Source organism: Bidens hawaiensis, unplaced genomic scaffold, assembly GCF_021521415.1.
Source record: "Bidens hawaiensis isolate Kalapana, Puna unplaced genomic scaffold, B.hawaiensis_p1.1 tig00001960_1, whole genome shotgun sequence".
Lineage (NCBI taxonomy): Eukaryota > Viridiplantae > Streptophyta > Magnoliopsida > Asterales > Asteraceae > Bidens > Bidens hawaiensis.
Window position 1 is genome coordinate 3,351,909 of NW_027491108.1, and position 21,666 is coordinate 3,373,574.

At 35.3% G+C, this 21,666-nt stretch overlaps 3 protein-coding genes across 3 annotated transcripts; 1 reads left to right on the top strand and 2 right to left on the bottom strand.

Moving 5' to 3' along the window:
* Positions 1-1,810: 1,810 nt before the first annotated feature.
* Positions 1,811-3,407, top strand: LOC143602476 (uncharacterized). Its single transcript, XM_077079564.1, has one exon. It carries the CDS (start codon positions 1,812-1,814, stop codon positions 3,405-3,407), a length of 1,596 nt encoding a protein of 531 aa, XP_076935679.1. The 5' UTR covers position 1,811.
* Positions 3,408-3,943: 536 nt separating this feature from the next.
* Positions 3,944-6,354, bottom strand: LOC143601082 (uncharacterized). Its single transcript, XM_077078585.1, has 7 exons — positions 6,212-6,354; positions 6,083-6,139; positions 5,923-6,015; positions 5,527-5,605; positions 5,303-5,427; positions 4,340-4,483; positions 3,944-4,267 (listed from the first exon to the last, which is right to left on the bottom strand). The coding sequence occupies exons 1-7, from the start codon at positions 6,335-6,337 to the stop codon at positions 4,028-4,030; spliced, it is 864 nt and encodes a 287-aa protein (XP_076934700.1). The 5' UTR covers positions 6,338-6,354; the 3' UTR covers positions 3,944-4,027.
* Positions 6,355-9,481: 3,127 nt separating this feature from the next.
* On the bottom strand, positions 9,482-17,047 carry LOC143601091 (transcriptional regulator STERILE APETALA-like). Its single transcript, XM_077078593.1, has 3 exons — positions 16,777-17,047; positions 10,775-11,303; positions 9,482-10,087 (listed from the first exon to the last, which is right to left on the bottom strand). The coding sequence occupies exons 1-3, from the start codon at positions 16,984-16,986 to the stop codon at positions 9,522-9,524; spliced, it is 1,305 nt and encodes a 434-aa protein (XP_076934708.1). The 5' UTR covers positions 16,987-17,047; the 3' UTR covers positions 9,482-9,521.
* Between the last annotated feature and the right edge of the window lie 4,619 nt (positions 17,048-21,666).

Sequence of the window (21,666 nt, forward strand, 5' to 3'; positions counted from 1 at the left end):
GCTTCGGTAACCGGGGTAGTGTTCGTAAAAACTGTGTTGCCGGTATTCCTCCCAGTAGCTGGGGTTGTGGTTACCGGAATTTCTCTAACCATCTTTGTAAAAGTTTGAAAAAACTGGAGAAAATTGTAGTTCTAGCTTTATGCACGGATGGCGCCAATGAAGAAACACTAACCGGACCCCAGACAGATTACTGGTAACCTGGGGGTTGGAGAGATGTTTCCCACGAGGGGTTAGACCCTTGGAAGATGGTTCTTCTGATAACCTGCAAAACAGACACCGTGAGCTCGTCACTGAGAAGGGGGGGGGGTTCCTCCTTGTGACCACCCTCCGGCGTGAGAATCAGACTAGATTGCTCTTTAAATATAAAAGTATATTAAGAGATTGCTAGAGCAGATATCAGGTATATTATGATGATAATGTGATAATGTAATGTTGAGATGATCATACCATTTGGGGTATTTATAGCCGAAGGTAGGTTTCCAAGGAGGTATGGCCGGCTGCTACAGTGTTCCTGTTCATCAACAGTTGCCTACGCACGTGCCCCGTTGGTAGTTGGTGGGTAGGCAGCGGCTGATAGTGACCAGGCCTGCTGTGTACTATTCCCTTTCCACCAACTGCCGGCTACGCACGTGGTATGACAGTAGTTGGTGAGTAGGCAGCGGCTAATAGTGATACAGTACAGGAGCATGCTGCTCGCCATACTGTATTAGTGAGCTGTCGTATCTCTGATCAGATCTTTCGCCCATACCTCGTCAGGTACAGTAAAAGATCCTTCAGTATACGGACTGGCTTATTTGGGCGGGAGTATTCCCCCTCCCGCCTCTGTGCGGGATTGCTCCCGGCTTGGCTCATTCCTTCAGGTGACACTGAATGATCGAGAGCTAAGTGCCTTGTGCGTGTAGCCATGCTGCGCGGGTGGCCTTCCCTAATGGCTTGTATCCGAGGCTGCGGGGACAGGCGGAGTCCTTCACCATTGGGAGGCATTTCCTGCGGGACCAGCTTGCGTACTGCGCGTAAGGACGTCACGTCTCTGAGCATGGTTGGTCCTGCGGATCCAGTTGGTCTCTGCGCAGACGTCCCTGTTTAAGGTGAGTCTTGCGGGTCCAACTGGGCTCTGCTGGGACCTACCTCTTCAATGGGAAAGCAAGAAAACGTCCTTGTTGTGCTTTCAGTTTGGAGTTTTCCTTAGATAACTTCTAAATTGCAAGACAATTTCAGATTTAAGTTATTTTGATTGTACTTTAAAAACTTTACTGGAATAAGGCCAAAGGTTTCAAGAATGCGTATAAAATTTTATGTGAAAATTGTACCAGAGTTCGTAGTGAGTTTCATTTATGAGGAGAAATGAAAGAAAATGAAGGGAATAATAGTCAGAGTGTGCTCCTAAGTTTTTTCACGGAGAGAAAAGAAAAGAAAGATAATTTTGATATGTTATGGAGGCAAAGACTATTTAACAGAAGAAGAGAAAGGAAATGAAATAAAAATGGTGTATTTTAAAGAGTAAAATGAGATAGACAACTTTCCTTTCAATTTAGAAGGAATTGAAAGCAAAAGAAAGATAAAAGAAAAGAAAAGAAAAGGAAATGATTCTTTTTCTCCCCATTTAAGCACTTTTAGAGATGCTAAAGGGACCTAGCCACTAGCGGCTTTTTGCCATTACGTCAATCCTGTACGAAGTATATAAATGTTTGTTTTCCGTTAAAAAAAAAAAACTCGGAAGACAACAAACGACACGAGGTTTTCCTACTACTGCTTTGTCTGCTTCAGTTGGTACCACAAGTGTTTTGATACCAAAGTACACAGTCTGCATCATGAACCCGATGCCAAGTCGTGCAATTTCAACTCTTACGAAGAACCCTAATTCCTCTGTTGTTTTCAGAACAACAAGCAAATGGACCCCAATTCCAATCCCCCACAGAACAATCCAAGAACCCACAGGCCAAGATCTCGATTACGTCAACGTAGCTCACAGTCATCTTCTCCACTCCGATTGGTCCAAACTCGATAAACTATTACCCAAATTAAACCCATTCAAAATAAACCACATTTTACTAAAGCTTCAAACCGATTACTCAATTTCCCTCAAATTCTTCAAGTGGGTTCAACTCAATAACCCTAATCTACTAACCCTCGAAGCCAATTCCATTATCCTCCACATACTCACGAAAAATCGTAAATTTGTGTCTGCAGAATCTGTTTTAATCAAAATTATTGGTTCCTGCGATGTGTCGGTCCATTCGAAGCTTTTCGATTCGATTATTAACTCTTACAGGATGTGTGACTCCACCCCTCGTGTGTTTGATGCACTGTTTAAAACTTATGCTCAGATGAAACAGTTTCGAAATGCGACTGATGCGTTTTGTCGAATGAAGGAGTATGGGTTTTTGCCAACTGTTGAATCGTGTAATTTGTATATGAGTTCGTTGCTTAGTATGAATCGAGCGGGTGTTGCGGTGTCGTTCTATAAGGAAATGAGGCGGTCGAGGATGACGGTGAATGTGTTTACTCTCAATATGTTGATCAATGGTTGTTGTCAGTTGGGGAAGTTAGAGAATGCACGCCAAGTGTTTGATGAAATGCCGGATATGGGTTTTAGCCATAATGTTGCGTCTTACAATACGTTGATCGCGGCTTATGTTAACAAAAACCTTCTAAGCACCGCAATTAACTTGAAAGTTGCAATGGAGAAGAATGGGATTAGCCCGAATGTGATCACTTATAACACGCTAATCCATGGGTTTTGTATCGAAGGGAAGATGCATGATGCATATAAGGTGTTCGGTGAAATGTCTGCCATGAATGTGGCTCCTAATGCGGTAACATATAACACGATGATAAGTGGGTATTGCAAATTGGGTAAAGTCGAAAACGGTACTCAATTCTTTGAAGAAATGTTGAGAAATAGGATTAAAGCCGATATCTTGACGTATAACGCAATGTTGTTGGGATTATGTAACATTGGGAAAACTAGAAAGGCCGCTTATTTGGTTCAAGAACTTGATAAAAAGAAACTAGTACCGAATGCTTCAACTTTTGCTGCTCTTATTAGAGGACAGTGTGTTCAAAAGAACCCGGATCGCGCTTTTGAGTTATACAAAAGCATGATAAAGAGTGGTTGTCGTCCAAATGTGGAAACAATAAAGATGATGGTGATATCTTTCTTAAAGAATGATGATTTTGATGGTGCGTCTGGTGTTTTTAAAGAGGTGTTAGAGAGGCCTGTTGGTCCTGATTCGGTTATATGGAGTAAGTTGTGTGAAGGGTCTTCTCAAGTGTGGAAAGATTGGTTAGTTATGAGTTTGTTAAAAGAGTTGAATGAGGGGCATCTCACGCTTGAACGCTTTGAAAGTGTTAAACGCATATGTGATTCTAATGCCGATGGTAAAGAAATAGAACAAGAAACATAACCGGTGTTTGTAGCTTTGTAGATTCGAGTCGAGTTATTAAATATCCATCACCAAGACGGTGTACAAGTTGCGATAGTTAACATGACTTGCCAGATTTAAGACAGTTGATCATTTACAAAATTACAAAATCTATGCAAAAGTGCTTGGAGGAATGGAGATTTTGATGATTATTTACTATTGCTTTGAAATATAAAGCTTTATTGAAGAAACTGGTTTGGGTGAATCAAGTCAAAAGAAAAAGGTGTAAAATTTGGTAAATTTCAAGTCTTAAGTTTTCATAATTATAAACAAATCAAGTATTGTATTTTGTTAAAGTACTCATTTGATTTAAAATTGTTTTCTTTTTCTATACACCTTTGAGTTCGATAAAAAAAATTTATGTCAAATTCATCTCATTAAGTAAATAAGCACGAATTGTTATTATCTTACCTCTTTTGACCCGACGTGTTCTCAAATCTCAATCAACCCGTTTTGACTCGCCATGGCATCAAAATGTCATTTAAACCTCGTCAAACTACCAATTTGGAATGTTACATGTCGAATTAGAGAACAAAAAAAAATTAACACAACATTATAAAACTCTTTACATCCATGAGAATCATCTATTACTATGACGATAATCATAAATCTTCTTCCATAGCCTCAGCCGCAGCAATCTCCGAATCCAGTTTGTTCATCAACTGTTCACTTACATGTCTAGCCACCGATATCATATCAAGAATCACACTCGGGTCTAAACCAGCACCCCCTCTTTTGGTCAACCCACATATCAATCCTTGCCTGTTGACCGAAACCGAAACAGCAGAGTTCATTTGTGATTCTTCTTCTGAAGTTGCATCTACAATATAATGCCTTCCAACCTAAATAAAAACAAAAACCAATAAATTAAAAAAAAAGGCAATCTGTTTTGAAGTTTTGAAATAATGTCACACCTTAGTTAAAGTAACGATAACTGGGACCGCTGTGGTGTCAAACTGTAGAAACTCTTCATCACTGACATCAACCTCGGGTTGTTCATCTGATGTTGCGGCTGATGCAACGTTTACTTTTGGGATGCCTGTGTTGCTTAAAGCAGCCTGATAGGAATGATAGAAATCAGATAACCAGCACTAAAAATAAGCTTGTTTATTAAACGAGCCTACGTCTGAACTTTAGTTATCAAGCTCGAGTTGGCTAAACGGGCTTATTATTTATAGATTTTTATTTATTATATTTAATATACTAATTATTAGATACAAATTTATGGTAAAAATAACCAAAATAACATATATTATGTTATATATAAAATTACAACTATATTATGTATAAATAATAATCACTGACTTGTATAAGTTAAATAATAAATAATAAACAAGCCAATCTCGAGCTTGAAAAACTACGCACGAGCCAAGTTCGAGCTAGCTCATAAGCCTAAATAAGCTTATTATTAATATAAATTTTATATAGCCATTAGTATAATTATTATCATATATAAAGCTATGAAAAGAAATAACAAAATATATATCATGTAATATAGAAAACTAAAAACTATATATGAATAATATATGTAAGATTTATATGATATGACTAAGATATAAAAAAAAGCCGAGCTCGAGCTTTAAAAAAGGAGCTCACAGTGAGACGAACTCTCACTCTTGCTCTCGTTAGTTAAACGAGCCAAGCTCAAGCCTAGTCGAGATCAGGCTTAGCTCGTTACACCCTCAGTGTGTATGATTCTTAAAAACAAGTCCGTAAACAATAACATAATCAAAACTAGTTTACTTGAAGCTACTCCTAGCATGATCATTTGATCTCTAACGATACAAAATTAATTTCTAATGATTGCTAAATCAAAAAACAGCTGAAAATTTAGCATTTAATAAACAAATAAAAATAATAACAAACAACAAACATACCTTAATGGCAGCACCTAAAGCATCAAGCACATTTCCATCCATATTAATCACAAGACCATCAATATATAAATCCCAACAGACTTTTCCATCCACAATTGACAAAGATGAAAGATTAATTCCAGCTCCTGCCATTAATGTGGTCACAACATTTGTCATAAACTTATAATATGAAAACTGTTCGATTTGTACAAATATAATATATCTTCTTTTGTGAAATTACATACCTGCCCCACTTTTACCTCCCAATAAACATTGTCTTAGGGCTGCAGATAGTTCCATTGATAGTTCTTCACCACCTCTCCCCTATATGAACAAATCACACAAGATACTATTTAAAAAAAAACAGAAAACACATTAGTTGTTTAAACTGTTATTAACTTATTATATTGCCAAATAATACTCATATTTGCAAATGAACATTAAACTTGCTAACCCGAAACACGACACGATTTAAGAGCCTCTAGTCTAGAGTTTACCGCTTAAACACGACGATATATATGGGCCGGGTTCAGATTCAGCTATTCAAATCGGGCAACCGGACCACTTCTATTTCCACTAAATTTGAAATTTATATAAAACTAAAAATAAATAAATAAATAAAAATATATAAAAAATTAAACCTCAAATTGTGGTGCTGCAGTTGGACTACAATCAACAAATATGGAAACTTTGCCTTTATCAGGTGCTGAAGAACTCGGTCTGCCTAACTCAGCCTGCAATCAAGCAACACATATGGTTAAAATTTATAAATAAATATACAAATTAAGAACAAATAATTACCTTGACACTGGCAATAACTTCAGTGTTACCCATCTTAACTCTTGCAGAACCATTGGCCTGCAATTAACAATCAGCAAACCTAACAGATAACTAATAAAAAGTTAATAATTGTATAAAACAAGGGTTTACTTGAGCAATGACGCCGGTTTGGACGAGTATAGGGCGGTAAGTTAATCGTTTGCGACCGTCAGTACGGAGGTCTTGAGCGATTCCGCCTTGTATAAAAAGCTTTTCTCCGACGGATAGTCCCACCATTGCTTTCCGGTTGCAGTTGCAATTGAGCTCCCACTAGAAATTAGGAATTAGGGTTCAGTGAATTTTAGAGTGATGATAATAATAATGTGAAATTGGTTTTCGTTAGTGGGCTTTGAGTTTTATATTTCATTAGTGGGCTTTTTTACAAACTGGATGGGCCCATGACCCACACCCCAAATTCACAAAAGAGACATAACAGAAATATCAAGCAGCAATATTTATGCTATGTGGGGACAGTGGGGTGGGATAGGTCATTGAGAAAAAGAAAAGTAACAAAAGGAGGGTGAATCACTCTAAAGGAGGATGACGGCAGATTAAAAAAAACAAAAGAAAACAAACGGGTCTGTACAGTTCCGGTTACTAGCCTCAAATCGGTTTTCGGTTAATTAGTTTGGTTTATTTAGTTAACCTTTTTGTTCTAGCTTAATAACAGTTAATCAAAATAAATTTGGGCTAAATTTTGTACTTATAAATACATGTAATGGAAGCATGAATACATAATATGGTGTATCTACATTAAATGGATATATAAATTCATACAGTGGCGGACCCAGGATTTTTGGATAATGGGGTATCATTTTTTGGTGTTCAAAATTTTTGGGCCGATCGATGTTCGGGTCGGGTCGAGGCGAAAAAAACCTAATAAAAAACATTATCCTAATAAAACACACAAAATGCAATGTCATTCGAAAAGAGGAAAAAATATATTACGCATTCTTAAAGTTGTTCCCTACGACTTTTCATGTTTTGAAAACGAATGCAAGTAGTTCTCTTTTGATATAACAAATGCAAGCATCATTCATATAATTTCGTCTCTTTAGTTAACATGATAAGTCGAAATTGGTTTTCATTAAAAGTGATCCTATTGGAAAGTTTTCCAAATCAATTTTCTTAAAAGTTGTTGCTACAACGAGAGGGGCGTGCAAATTAGGACTGGGGTTTATTTTGGGAGAAAAATGTCAAAACTGCCCCTCATGTGAAAGACACGCTTTTGGGTTTAATGAATAGACTTACCGGGATTAGTGAATTCGAGTTTAATTGCAAGTAAAATGAAACCACATTGGCGAAAATCACAAATTTGAAACTATTGGACTAAAATCGCAGATTTGAATAAACCACATAGACGAAAACCGCAGTTTACCCTATTAGAAAAGCACATTCGTTACATGTGCATTACGCTAGTTGTTTTTTAAGTTTGTGCTTCTTTCAATAGTTTGTGTTTCTTTCAATTTCTTTACATGAATAGTACCTAATTTTCTTGTACTATTTAGGTATGGGTGATAATTTATTGATTTCACTATTTTTGGTTTTAATTAATTACATTAGCTACGCTGTTGAAAAGCTTTATCTAGATTAATCTTTGATGTATTGAGTGTTAGACTTTTTTTTATATAATTGTTGGATATGATTATGCGTGTATTCTTTGATTGATTATCATTTGGTTAGTGTTTCACGTTTATTATCATCTACTTGTGGTTTGATTTGCTTGTCATGGAAATCTTGTGTATGATTATAAAAATTCATTAGTTTCAACCCCCCCCCCCCCTGCACACGAGAGGTAATAGGGTCTAGGGATTCGGTTTGGCTTGTATTTTTATTCAGTTATGTTAGAATGTATTGCATGATAATGAGTTTTGATCTTTTTGGTTTTGAATTTCTGCATCTTTTTTTGCATATCAAACAACTTAGAGTAATGATTAATTTAATTTCCATTGGTCAACCAAAAATGACAATGAACTAACGATGATCAATTTCATTCCTTTTGCCAATCCATTTCCTCGTCATTCTATACCTCACACCAAGCATGCCAATTCTTTATTTTTTTGGTAGGTGATTACATGGACGTATTTGGTGAGCAAAACATCAAAGCAATGGAGCTGGTTGGTGAGGGTTCTTATGTGTTTTTGGATCTAACTTTCAATATACAAGCATACTACTACTAGTTACCTCATATAAAAGTTGTATCTTCTTTTAGTTTTATCCTGGCATGGGATTTTTTCTAGCCCTGTGTGAGCTCGTTTTATTTGGTGTGGATCCCTCTAAAGGAAGCTTTCATTTCTCATCCACTACACCAAAGATTTAGCATCCACTACTCATCAAATGTTGTGGTCTTAAACTCCATATGGTTGGGTCTTTTTGCTTCATGTCTTCTTGCAAATAGATCCACTGTGAAAGTTACGTAAATGTTCTAAATAGCTATTTACTATTACGGGTATGTTCGTTTCACAGAATGAAATGGAATTGGAATTTGCATAATATTTGGAATTGGAAGTAATTGATTTGGAATCTGAACATTTCAATTGGAATTGGAAGGAATTGAAATCCAATTCCACTCATGATATGTTCATTTGACAAATGAATTGTAATCTATCACCACAAATAAATTGGAATCATTTTTTTTTATTTAACAAGGATAACAGTGGAAACATTTTAGTTTATTGAATTTTTTTTAGGTGTTTCTATTAAGATAAAAAAATCCCCTTAAAATATTCAAAAATAATAATAAAAAATTCATAACTCAAAATATAAATAAATAAATTAAAATGTTTCCGACATTATCCTCGTAAAAAAAACTCGAGAAAGATTCCAATGAATTTCCTCGTAATCCTTCGTATTTTGGAAGAATTTGAAATCCCTTTGATTGAAGGAATTGAATCCATTTCCAATTTTTTTAACAACCGAACACACCATTTTGGATTCCCACGAATTAAGATTCCAATTCCTTTGAATTCTGTAAAACAAACACGGCATAAGTGTTTGGCTGTCAAATATTTTGAAGACCAATATACAAATTCAAAATTTTCTAAATTCAAAACTATGAGCCGAACAACTAAATCGATAAAATCACACCATAAATAGAAAGAAAAAAAATGAAGCATTAATCCATTAAATTGAAATTATACAAACCCTCTCCTTACCAACCAATAAAACATTCACTATACCCAAATAATATCCATACCCGATATCAAATAATTTCCAACAACAAAGGTCAAAACTCAAAAGACAACAATATTCATACAAAGCGAAACCTAAACACTAAATCAAATAGTTAACAGGAGCCACCTATCCTTCTCATTCACCGGCATCACTAGCCTCTATAGATCACATGAAGCAAAAACGACATTGACTGTTAAGTCAAAGTCAAAGTCAAAATTAGTCAATAGCCATGTGGTGTGAGAAGTCTCTAACGTGCTCCAAAGTCCCACAAATGAATTGTATTGTCACCAGTGCTAGCTGCCACATGATGTTCATCGGCTATCATGGCTGTTATATCCCGAATTCGTTCTCGAAAAATATACAAATACTCCCCATGATCCAACTCCCACACCCGAACCCCGTTGCTAGTCGAAATAAACGCATAACCACCGTTTATGCAGCCCAGTAAGCCACCACGCGCCATGAACCGGCAAATCTCTCCCAAATGTTCCACCTGGCGCACCTTAGCTACACCCCTACTGTTAACAAACATTAGTGCCTTATTGTACGCATCGGCTGTACCCACATTTATTTGCCTCATAAACTCTTCTTCTCCTAATATCATTTGGTTCCCTAAGCTGAACACTATCACACGGCTTCTCGTGAACCCTACTGCCATGTCATCACTTGTTATACGGATCCGACCAACATGATCATTTAGATCTACGAGCAGGTGCCAACCAATTACCGCGTCTGGGTCTGTTAACGTGCCCCCAATGAATACAAGTTCTTCGGTGATGCTGTTTCGTACATGAAATGCACGGTTTGGAACACCTGTGTGTTAAAAAGAAAGGGTGTTCAGGTTAGCTATGCTTGAATTTAAATGATATTCTTAGACCCGAATTCATCAAACCGCTCTGATTGAGTATTCATGAAACAGCTACCTTCATTCGGATGAGGGTTACCAGTCTGAGTGGTGAACTGCCTAACCGGATTCTCAAATTTTCTACTTTTTATCATTTTTCTTCTTCCAAAATCTCACTTACTGATTCAAAATAAAATACAGTTACATATTTTGATTTGAATTGGTATTTTTCTAATTATTTATTGTTGTTTTTTAAGTAAGTTGGCTAAATGTACAGCTACACTTAAATTTTAATAGTACCCTCAAACAAAGGGCGTTTTATGTACAAGGGCACGACAAGTAAAATAAAAAAGGTAAATTTAACTAGGCATGTAAACGAACCAAACGTTTAATAATGAATTGTTCAATGGGTAGTTTGTTTATTTATTCATAAATGAACAAACTTTTTTGTTCAATTAGTTAAACGAACTAAAATGAACATGTACACATGCCTTGATCGTTCATTTATGTCTATGAGCGTGCATTCGGTTTGTTTACAAGCATACATTTAGCACAATCGTGAGAGGGCTGAGGACATTTATCACAATGGTTTAAACACGTTTGATCAACATTAACTTTTTTTTGCGAGTACACATATGTAAGATGGAAGTAAATACCTGCGTAAAGGCCAATCCACCAGCGGCTAGAACCAGTAAAATCAACAAGTACGCCATCAGTGACCACGTCACCCAAGTGGGTCCTACGCAAAGCTCCCGGAACATGTATAGAGGCAACATGAATATCACCATCAAGCGACGAAAAAACCAGACGAGTGTCTGTAAAAAAGATACCAGAGACAGCACGAGAGAAGGGTCCAAAATGATTTCGTTGATGTGGGTGGAACGTGGACACGTGGAGTCTTGTGGGGAGGTGGAACAGGCGAACTGAACCATCGGAGAACCCAGCTGCAAGGTGGTAATCGGATAATGCAAGACGACGACACGAGAGTGCTTCGTTGTCGTTGAGAGGGAAGTTGAGGACGGTGTGGTGGTAATTACGGGAATGGAAGTTCCTAGCGGTACGGTGGCGGTAAATGTATTCGTCGTGCCATGACGGGTGGATCAGGTGGTGACGATTCCAAATGCGTCGGGTTAGGGTTTGCCATAGAAGGTCGGATTGGGATGCTCTTCGCCATGTTCTACATACCTGCAGAATGCCAACAAAACTAATCAAGTAAAGTCATGTAATCATTCCAAAGTAACTTCTGTTTAAAATTTGGCAAATGTCATATTTAGCTTGACATGTCTAAAAACAGAATCAGGTAATACCCTCACTTGGATAAATAGCCAGTAATTCAAGTGTTAACACTTAACTAACCACATGCTATCAAACAAATTAGTATTATCAACGATTGTTATCAACGAACTCATTTCGTCAGTAATTGTTGATTTTTAAACTCTTAGACCGTCTATTCAAGGAAATTTTCTCCACAAACAGCCTAGTCAGCATGGGCACCCACCAACCACCATTCTTCACCATTCATATGGATGGCTTCCACCTGAACCTCCACAATACTTGTCTTTTCCATCCTTCTCACAAATCTCCTTCACATAAGCTATGGATGACCTTGATGCAGAAGGTCTTATGATAGCATGGTAAATGGTTGTGTCATCGACGATTGTGTTATATGTTCGTCTATGTATTTGTACTTCAATGTATATGTACGTATGTGTAATTAGTATAAGTATGTATATCCATTTATAGTTTTCTTGTGTATCTGTAAGTGCATACGCAAATGTGTATGTGTGTGTAATATATATATGCATTTGTACTATATGTTATGTGAATGACACAAACAAACAAACGTACACATATGTGAGTGTGAGTGTGCGTGTGTTAGTATGATGATTGTGTGTATTGAATCTAATATGACATGTTTAGCCGGTGTAGACCAGATGTTCGAACTTCAATCAATGCCTTTAAAATCTTAATAGGATTTCAATTCACAACACCTATTAACTTTAAAGCCGTCATTATTCCTTTTTTAACAACACAAGCAATTTAAGTGACTTAAAACCGTGACGATAACTGATTTAAGTTTCTTTAACATTGGTCTTGTAACTTAATACAACTTAGCCTTTTGTTGTAGACCAAGTAGAATGGATAAAGTACTGTCTTGCTAACTTACTACAACATAACACTTTTCAAAACACCATTTGGCTATAGGATTCCCAACGTGATATTAAATACAGTGATTGCTTTTTTTCTCAGAAGACCTATCGGCCATCAACAATTATCATACCTAAAAGTGTTTGATGAGGAGTCTTTCAGATACTTGGACATGTTAATCACAAAATACGCACTAAAACGTACCATAAGACAAGATCGTCACAAGAGATGATAAAACCGAGATTAAAATAAAATATCATTGCGATTTTAATTTTATTTTAAACTCTAAATTTGTATAAAGTTGGAAAACTGTTTACATCCGTTACCTAAATAATTTAATGTAGCATTTTATACGTAAATTAATGCATATGCATGCCATGGTTTTGTTAATATATCTATAGGTTTAAAATATCTAATTATATGAGAAAAAATACAATAAAATTAAAATAAATATAACATAGAGTAATAAATGAGTTAAAACAATTTAGTGAACATGTTTTACTTGGAACGACTTTAGCAAAACAAAACTGGAATTGATAAGATAGAAAGGCTTTAGCAGCATGGGGGTATATGTATATCCTATGTCAGAAGTGAGAATTCATGCAGGCATGCAGAAATCTAATAAAGATAAATTCTTCAATTCTCTCTCTGCTCTCTGTGTCTATTTCTCTCATCAAATATATATCAACGTACGTGTCTCTATCTCTATCTCTCGTCAAATTTGTATATATGCATATTTATTTGTGTATATATGCATATTAACGTTAAGAGAGAGAAGTGTCAGAATCAATGCTCGGAGAATAAGAAAACACTGCCGTATTGTATACATTTGTAGATCACCTGATGCCTACACCTACTCCTACGCCTATACTTACACCTACTGACATGTCTACTGTTACCAGAACTAGCCTGTTTCTTTTTTTCCTTATATTTTCTTGTATTAAAATAATATACTTTAGTACTAGCGTTTCGTTTTGCCTTGGCTAAGGGGTGTGGGGGGCTCTAATGGGGGCTCCAGTGGGGACTCCAGCCAATAATATTATGACGTGTGGCAGAGAGAGAAACTGGATAAGGGGTGTGTTGGAGCCCCCGCTGGAGCCCCTGGCCCTGGTGTGGAGGGGCTCCAGCAGGGGCTCCAGCGAATTTTTTTTTTTATTTTTTTATAAATATATTCAAACAACGTATTATTAAAAAACCTATAAATTATTAAAAAAACACACATTTTTTGTAAGAGATCGACCACGGTTGCGGTCAAAACTCCCCCTACATGAAGAAGCAAATCATCCTCTTCGGAGGAGTCGGAATCAGACGAGTACGACGACATTATTTTTAAAAAAAAAGTTGGGAAGATGGGTTGATTTTGGGTTTTATTTTGAAGTTGTGGTGATTGATATGGGTGAAATGGGGTATTTTATAGATGAAATGGGGTATTATTTAGGTAAAAAATATTTTTTTTTTTTAATTTAACCGGGTCCCAACGGCTATTTCTCCATTCCCAACGTTCATTTTCTCTCTCTTCTCCCGCGACCAGGCTCACGCCTGCCTGGATTTCCGCGCTCGCGCCCCGCTCGCGCCCCGGTGGTGTGGGGTTAGCGCCCCGAGGCGCGAGCGGAGGGGCTCTAGCGCCCCGGTTAGCGCCCCACACCCCTCAGCCTTATTCTGATTCTTAACTATTCACTAGTCCTTCTCATCAAACCATCTCCATGCGTCATGTATATACTTAATTACTCCCCACCTACCTGATTTAAGTCTTGTTGACAGGCTTGTGCATGCATGAACAACTTACTGTCTAACTTTTATTAAAAAAAAATCTAAGACCAGAGTGGGAGCATTATGGCGGCGTTTTGGTGTCATAATGCCGGGGAACACCGCCCTCACGCATTATGAGTGGCGTTTTGATATGCAATGTTATGTACATAATATTGTGATGGCTCACATTTTGAGGTATTTGTGAGAGAGAGGAAGAGTGAGGGGGAGGAGATAAGAGTTGCGTTTTAAGTCATTTTACCACTACACCCGCTAAAGTCCAAAAACTGACTAAACAAAGTATGACGTAAAATGTCCGAATGTGCCAGTTTTGACTACGCATGATCTAACCACATTTACTTTGTGCTTTCATTTTAAAATCATAGATTTAATTCCTTTTTTCATAATTATAAGATTACAAAACTACATACATTAATGTAATGCATTAAACATCAAATATTTTTTTATTAAAATGTTAGATATATTGTTCTAGTTACTCTCGGTATTTGAACAATATTGTTTTATGAGGTTTTTAAAGTAGTAAAAAACTTAAGATGAAAGATTTTTTATTTAAGAATCATTTTCTAATTAAAAGAATTCAAAAATAATTTATTTAAAGATACTAAAATACAGTAATATAAAGGGTATAGTTTAAAAACGGATCAAGAAGCTAGAAGCAACAAAGTACATACAAACAGTTACATTTCTGACCAAAACTAGAGAGAGAAAAACCCTATTAGAATATACTATGAGGTAAAAAAAGACTATAAATTCAAAGGAAAAAAAAAGTAGAAGTTATTATATTTTTGTTTCTTATCTTTGTATAGTAAGGCAAGTTTTTAATGCTTTATTATGCTAGTGAATTAACAACAAATGTCACATGTACAGCAATGAAATAAAATTAAATTTCACGAGTCTAGCAACCGATCACGTTGATTAATAGGAGAAAAAATTTACAATTCTACTTCATTTTTTCAACAGGCATTTTCCCTGAGAAAAAATTATCATGTCTCCTATTATTTCACTTATCAAATACTTAAAATGTTTAAAGAGGTCTATTACTGTGATTAGCGAACTTTAAAATTGACATATTTGTGTGTCAACATGCAGGAATATATTTCTATTTCAAATAAGGTAGACAAAAAAATACAACCGAAGGACAATATATATAGAAACGGTAACGGTAGCTTTCATCTACTAAAAAAATATTTATTAGTAGTAAACATGTAAACAATACAAAAAGGCAAAAAGCAAAATTTATTTGAAAGCGACAAAGTGTGGGTCTTATTTGTGCTGGACATCGATCTATGGTCAATAAATTTGACCTAAACTGACCTCTGGATAGAGACCGCATTCTAAAAGTTCTGTTCCTTTTTGTTCTATTTTTCTCTTTTATTATCTTCTCTCTTTTCTTTTTCTTTTTTTTCTTTTACACTATTACATTCATTTTGGATAACATTTTTTAAACCGAAATATGATTAAAATGATCAATAGAAGCTCAACATCCTACTAGATAAATCATAACTAATATAAAAAAAATCATATGTTTGATAAAACTTGAAAAGTATATTGTTATGTATTTATTTAGAAAAACTTCAAAAAAAAAGATGATAACTGAGAGATTTTATAGCTACCAAAATTATAACTAAGAATATATTTTCATCAAAAAAAATTTAATAAACATAAAAGATATATATTTTAAAATTTTTAAAAACTATTTATGTAATTACATGTATAATAAAGACAAGAGTCTCTTGGGTTATAATCCTGAACTGAAATGGCCAAAACAATATTGTCAAAAGGCCTTGAATGACATTTTTATTCTTTCATTCCCAAGAAAGTGGTGGTCAAAAGCCCCTAAAAGAAAGTATTGTCCCCCTTTGGAAATACGCAATTAATTAGTCACGCCTAACACATCATTCATATCTTAAAAGATAAACACATGCAAACACATAGGGGTGTCAAACCTATATATTATCTTTAGAATAACATATCCTTGGCTCCATGCCATCTAAACAAATTTTTACTTTACAAATGTTATAAACATACTTTAAAACATCATCCCAATAAAACGTTTGGATTTGAACTATGAGAAGGACATAACCCGAACATAATGGGCAAAGATGACATAGAGCCGGTTAAAGCCATCTATTGTGGATCATCTAAATATACTCATAGACGTTTTGTAATTATGTAATAACATGATCGGCATTGTAACCTTATTAAAAAAATGAACTTAACTATTCCCAATGTATCTATCATTTTTCAGTAAATTTTAATTTTTAACAAATTATATATAGTTGGTGTTGCTAAGTATAAAACAAAAACTTATAGAGATAAAATCTAATTGAACATGAAACCAAATGTAATGAACGCAAAATACGTAAACCATTGATATTCCAATTACCACATAACGGACGAACACCTCTCCCGTTGTACCAGTCCAGAGAGCATATAGAATAATTATGTATAACTTCAACAGTTGAACGAACTCCTTTAAAAACGTTTAATTAGATTCAACTATAAGTTTCAGAGTAATCAATTTTCTGTGTTGTGAATAGTCAATAGCTTAACTTCTGTACTGAGTTAGTAGCTTTCATGATCAATGCAAATTCATTTAAGATTTCAATTCGTTAGCGTAATGTCACGAACACGAAACGCCGATTGAATCGTAAACACATACACACACAATCAGTGTAAGTAACGCAAGCATTAATTTGCACATTATAATCATCGGATAACGTAACGATTGAAGAAATGATACCTGGAAGATATTGGAGAGTGCGGGAGCAGCGGCGAGGCGGCCGAAGGAGAGAGCGGCGTCAATGGCGATTTGAGTGGCGAGGGCTTCAAGAAAAGGTTCCGGCCAGACGGCGGTGTTGAAACGCTGACGTGAATGCGACGGTCCTGCGGCGTCTCCGGCGTCTGCTCCTCCGGCGTCGTGAGACGAAGAAGAAGAGGAAGTCGTTGACATATGTATTGTTCGTTTGTTTGTTTTCGGTTAGAGGTACAGTAACGGAAAAAGTTTCCCCAAAAATTCACTTACCCGAGGAGGAGAAAGAGGGGCCCAAGAAGTTGCTAGCCTTTGCGCCTGTCTTATATATACAATAATAACTACTAGTGGTATCCCTACTGAGTTACGCCCGGTAGGTTGGTAAAACCCGGGCAATGATAACCCGAGTGTTATTTGTCTTGGGTACTGAGACAGTAAGCTGATGCAAATAAGGTCGGTTTCGGTTAAGTGTGTTATGATACCGGAACTGAAAATCAAAAATAAAACAAAAACATATAAAATTTGAGGTGGATCAATTGAGTGGCGTCTGTCGGTAACACTCGGGCGTTGGAAGTTCCAAGCATTGTCAATCCCGGAAGTTGAGACGGTGACGCAGATTTGACTGGTTTCCGTCACATTGGTTACGGTAACGAAATTGAAACAAAATGCAGTGAGTCTACGCGAATTTGTTAGGTTTTCATTAAACTTGTCACGGTACCGGAACTAAAGCAAAAAACAAAAGGTAAATTAAATTTCGAGCCTACCTAGCGACACCAAAGTATGTAACTGTTATATATAATAATAATAATAATAATAATAATAATAATAATAATAATAATAGTGTTCATATACAAATAAAATTGATTTATTTCCTATGATTTATGTATCTTAAGTTAGAAAAGAATGTTAATCTGTTTTAAATAATCTAAATCAACTTTAAATATTAAATCCCTTTATTCTGAATCAACATCTCTTTCTCTGTAATTTATCTATATCACTCACGAAAATTATAGAATACTGAATAGTGGATTTCTATATTTAGAAGAGGAAATGAAATGGACTTGTCCGTTTTTATTTGAAATGTAACAGGTTTAAAGGACGAAACCTCTTCTGAAAAGGTAGATTTGTAACGACCTAAAATTTTGAAGAAAAAAAATCTATTAATGTTACGCATTTATATTAACTTGAGAGACCATAGTAAATGTTTTCTAGTCACCACACACTCTCCATTTGCTCCATTCTCGAGAACTAGTATATGTAATATGTATGTGTTCTAGGGAGAGAATAGAGAGAGAAAGTCAAGGATTTGAGCTCAAGCATTCATTTTGGATCAAGGTTTGATTTCAAGCTGTAAAGTATCGGGCTTGATATAGATTTACCGACGGAAATCACTGAAGTCAAATAATATCATCATTAAATCCAGATTAAAGGCTTCGGTTTGTGTAAATGTGTGTTTTCTTCAAAAAGGGTTGACATTAATGAATGGAATTGCACGAAACTTGAGGTAGTGGTTTTCGGACCATGAAGTTCATATCTTTATTCGTTTCAGGAATCGAACGTTCGATGCAACTATAAACTCGAATTTAGGGTTTTCTCGCCAAGTCTTATAGTTATCGTACAGAGCAAAGATATCGCATAACATAAGCTCTTGCAGAGCCGGCTCGGGCATGGCGCAAAGTGCGCGACCGGCCGGGCACAAATTTTATTTCATATGTATATTTTTATGAAAAAAATGTGTATATTTAATGATTTACCCTAATTATTCAATAACTAACTTGGTCTAGTGGCAAAGGGGTATGACTCCCAACAACAAGGTTGTAGGTTCTAGTCTCACTTGAGACATTTTTTTAAACTTATTTTTATACAAAAAAGTTTACCAAGTAAGCCTGTTTAAAAATTTAATTGTTTAAACCAAATAAAAAATCATTTACATAAGGCCTAAAAATTTTTTTTGCTTATATTATTTTCTTACTTGTTAGGGTCTATGAGCCTTTTTATTTCGGCTCGGCCGAGTTATGTAAATTCTCGGAAACGGCCCTGAGCTCTTGCATAGCTTACTTATCGCGTATATTAGTTATCACATGGCTTAGCTATTGTAACATAAGTTATTGCGTCTCGCGTATATTTAACTTGGTTTTTTGTGATTAAGGTGAGCTCTAAACAAATAGTAAATATATTTTAAAATAAGAAAATGAAAACTTTGAAGTCATTTTCATTGTTCTTTTCTTTCAAACTTCTATCTTTTATATATATATATATGATGTAGGTTACTGTGGTCTGTGTATATGTAGATTTGGTTGTGTATATAGATAGAGTATAGACATAGATTGCTGAATGTAAACAAGTACAAGAGTACAACCTTCTCATCCTGTGCCCCACCATTAATGATGCAAGCTGGACCCTTCATAGTTCATACAAATTCAGATGACTTATCTGTTGAAATTCCTGTTATATTATTTTAATAGAATAGATGTTGATTAGTGTAAAAAAATTTAGTTCTATGTTTAACATCTATAATTTTTAAATTTCAATAAAACAGTTTATATTCTAAAAAGATATATGTATTTTCTTATTAGTTAGATAATATTACACTTATTCTCATAGTTTTCAGACCAAGTGCAGTGACGCCATGAAGGTGTAAAAAGCACCAAAAGCGTCATGAATACCCCCCCCCCCGGCCCGCCCGGGCACTATGGGTTGCTTTGGGCTTCAAAACCTCTTTCAGCGCTTTGTATAAAACTGCCCAAAATTTTGATGGTTGTGACATTTGCATATGGACCAACAAAATTTAAGGAGGAAGTGCTTCCCGCTCCATTCAGCATACTTGGTCTAAGATTTATTTGTTTTAAATCTTATATTTTAAAAATAAAAACAAATAATTCATAAAGAAAAAGTATTGATGTATGTCATGTCTGGGTTTTATCGACATTTGAAATGTTACGTATTTAGAGTGTGTTTGTTTGCTTACTCTCTTGTTCGCTCTTATCTTATATATATATATAAACGAAACCTTTAAAAGCTTTTTAGTTGCTTCTTATATCTTCTCAAACAATCAGATTTTTTTATTTGTAATTTGAGGTTACTCATGTATTTTAGATTTTTTTAGGTATCTGACATTGGACCAAATGGATTTTAGGTATCTAGCTATATGAGATAGCTGGATTAGATAGAGTATAGACATAGATTGCTGAATGTAAACAAGTACAAGAGTACAACCTTCTCATCCTGTGCCCCACCATTAATGATGCAAGCTGGACCCTTCATAGTTCATACAAATTCAGATAACTTATCTGTTGAAATTCCTGTTATATTATTTTAATAGAATAGATGTTGATTAGTGTAAAAAAATTTAGTTCTATGTTTAACATCTATAATTTTTAAATTTCAATAAAACAGTTTATATTCTAAAAAGATATATGTATTTTCTTATTAGTTAGATAATATTACACTTATTCTCATAGTTTTCAGACCAAGTGCAGTGACGCCATGAAGGTGTAAAAAGCACCAAAAGCGTCATGAATACCCCCCACCCCCGGCCCGCCCGGGCACTATGGGTTGCTTTGGGCTTCAAAACCTCTTTCAGCGCTTTGTATAAAACTGCCCAAAATTTTGATGGTTGTGACATTTGCATATGGACCAACAAAATTTAAGGAGGAAGTGCTTCCCGCTCCATTCAGCATACTTGGTCTAAGATTTATTTGTTTTAAATCTTATATTTTAAAAATAAAAACAAATAATTCATAAAGAAAAAGTATTGATGTATGTCATGTCTGGGTTTTATCGACATTTGAAATGTTACGTATTTAGAGTGTGTTTGTTTGCTTACTCTCTTGTTCGCTCTTATCTTATATATATATATATAAACGAAACCTTTAAAAGCTTTTTAGTTGCTTCTTATATCTTCTCAAACAATCAGATTTTTTTATTTGTAATTTGAGGTTACTCATGTATTTTAGATTTTTTTAGGTATCTGACATTGGACCAAATGGATTTTAGGTATCTAGCTATATGAGATAGCTGGATTAGATTTATCTCTCCTAGTGGCTTTCCATGTAAGCGATGACGTGTGCATATGTGGTGACTGAATCGGATATCTCAAATGGTTGGATCCAAGTGGTAGCATAAGATGAGACCAGCCATCTGAGATAGCTGGATTGAACTCCTACTTTATTCCCTTTAACACCATTTCACCACGTGGCAAAAAAAGATAATACCAATCACTAAGATAGTTAGATTGAACTTCTTACTTTCATTCACTCCAAACTTATGGGTGTACTCATTTGAATATGCAAATATGATTTGAAAGAATACAACTTTAGTTGATGGAATGTAACATCTTTTGAACATTATTCTCATTAGTATTCTATGTAAAATAAGTCAGTAAGTCATAGGAGTTGATAATTTGATACACGTAAAAATAAATAAAATAAAATACTTTTCCCTATATATTTATCCAATCTTTCCATTTACAAGTCTTCCATCTTTCTTAAATTACCACCTCACGTTCATAAATTTTTAATAGCGATTTGCACTTGTGGTCAGAACCCTAATTTTCATTGTTAATCTTCATTTGCCATTTTTCTTAAATTTCAAATATTTTACAAGGTCCCAAATGTCAAAAAATTCTAGGTTTAATAGACTCGATGTGCGATCGTGTCGTAGCCATTATTCCTGAACTTTGCGTTCCAAAAACATGCTTGAATATGAAGTTACCGTCCTAACAAAGCCTCGTTTGAAGAACAGGCTTGAAGAACATTTAATGAAAGCAAGGAGTTCAATCTAGTTTTCTTAGATGACTGGTCTCATCTTGTACTGCCACATGACGGAATGGTGTGTAAGGAAATAAACTTGGGTTCAGCCATCTGAGATGGCCGATCTAGT

What these genes read in the sequence shown, in the direction of transcription:
- LOC143602476 (XM_077079564.1), top strand. Translation starts at nt 1,812, where the DNA reads ATGAACCCGATGCCAAGTCGTGCAATTTCAACTCTTACGAAGAACCCT.
- LOC143601082 (XM_077078585.1), bottom strand. Translation starts at nt 6,337, where the DNA reads ATGGTGGGACTATCCGTCGGAGAAAAGCTTTTTATACAAGGCGGAATC. An exon ending in CTTTAGGTGCTGCCATTAAG is followed by an intron (nt 4,484 to 5,302) that starts GTATGTTTGTTG and finishes CATTCCTATCAG; the next exon opens with GCTGCTTTAAGCAACACAGG. An exon ending in TTATCGTTACTTTAACTAAG is followed by an intron (nt 4,268 to 4,339) that starts GTGTGACATTAT and finishes GTTTTTATTTAG; the next exon opens with GTTGGAAGGCATTATATTGT.
- LOC143601091 (XM_077078593.1), bottom strand. Translation starts at nt 16,986, where the DNA reads ATGTCAACGACTTCCTCTTCTTCTTCGTCTCACGACGCCGGAGGAGCA. An exon ending in CACTCTCCAATATCTTCCAG is followed by an intron (nt 11,304 to 16,776) that starts GTATCATTTCTT and finishes GGCATTCTGCAG; the next exon opens with GTATGTAGAACATGGCGAAG. An exon ending in GTGGATTGGCCTTTACGCAG is followed by an intron (nt 10,088 to 10,774) that starts GTATTTACTTCC and finishes TTTAACACACAG; the next exon opens with GTGTTCCAAACCGTGCATTT.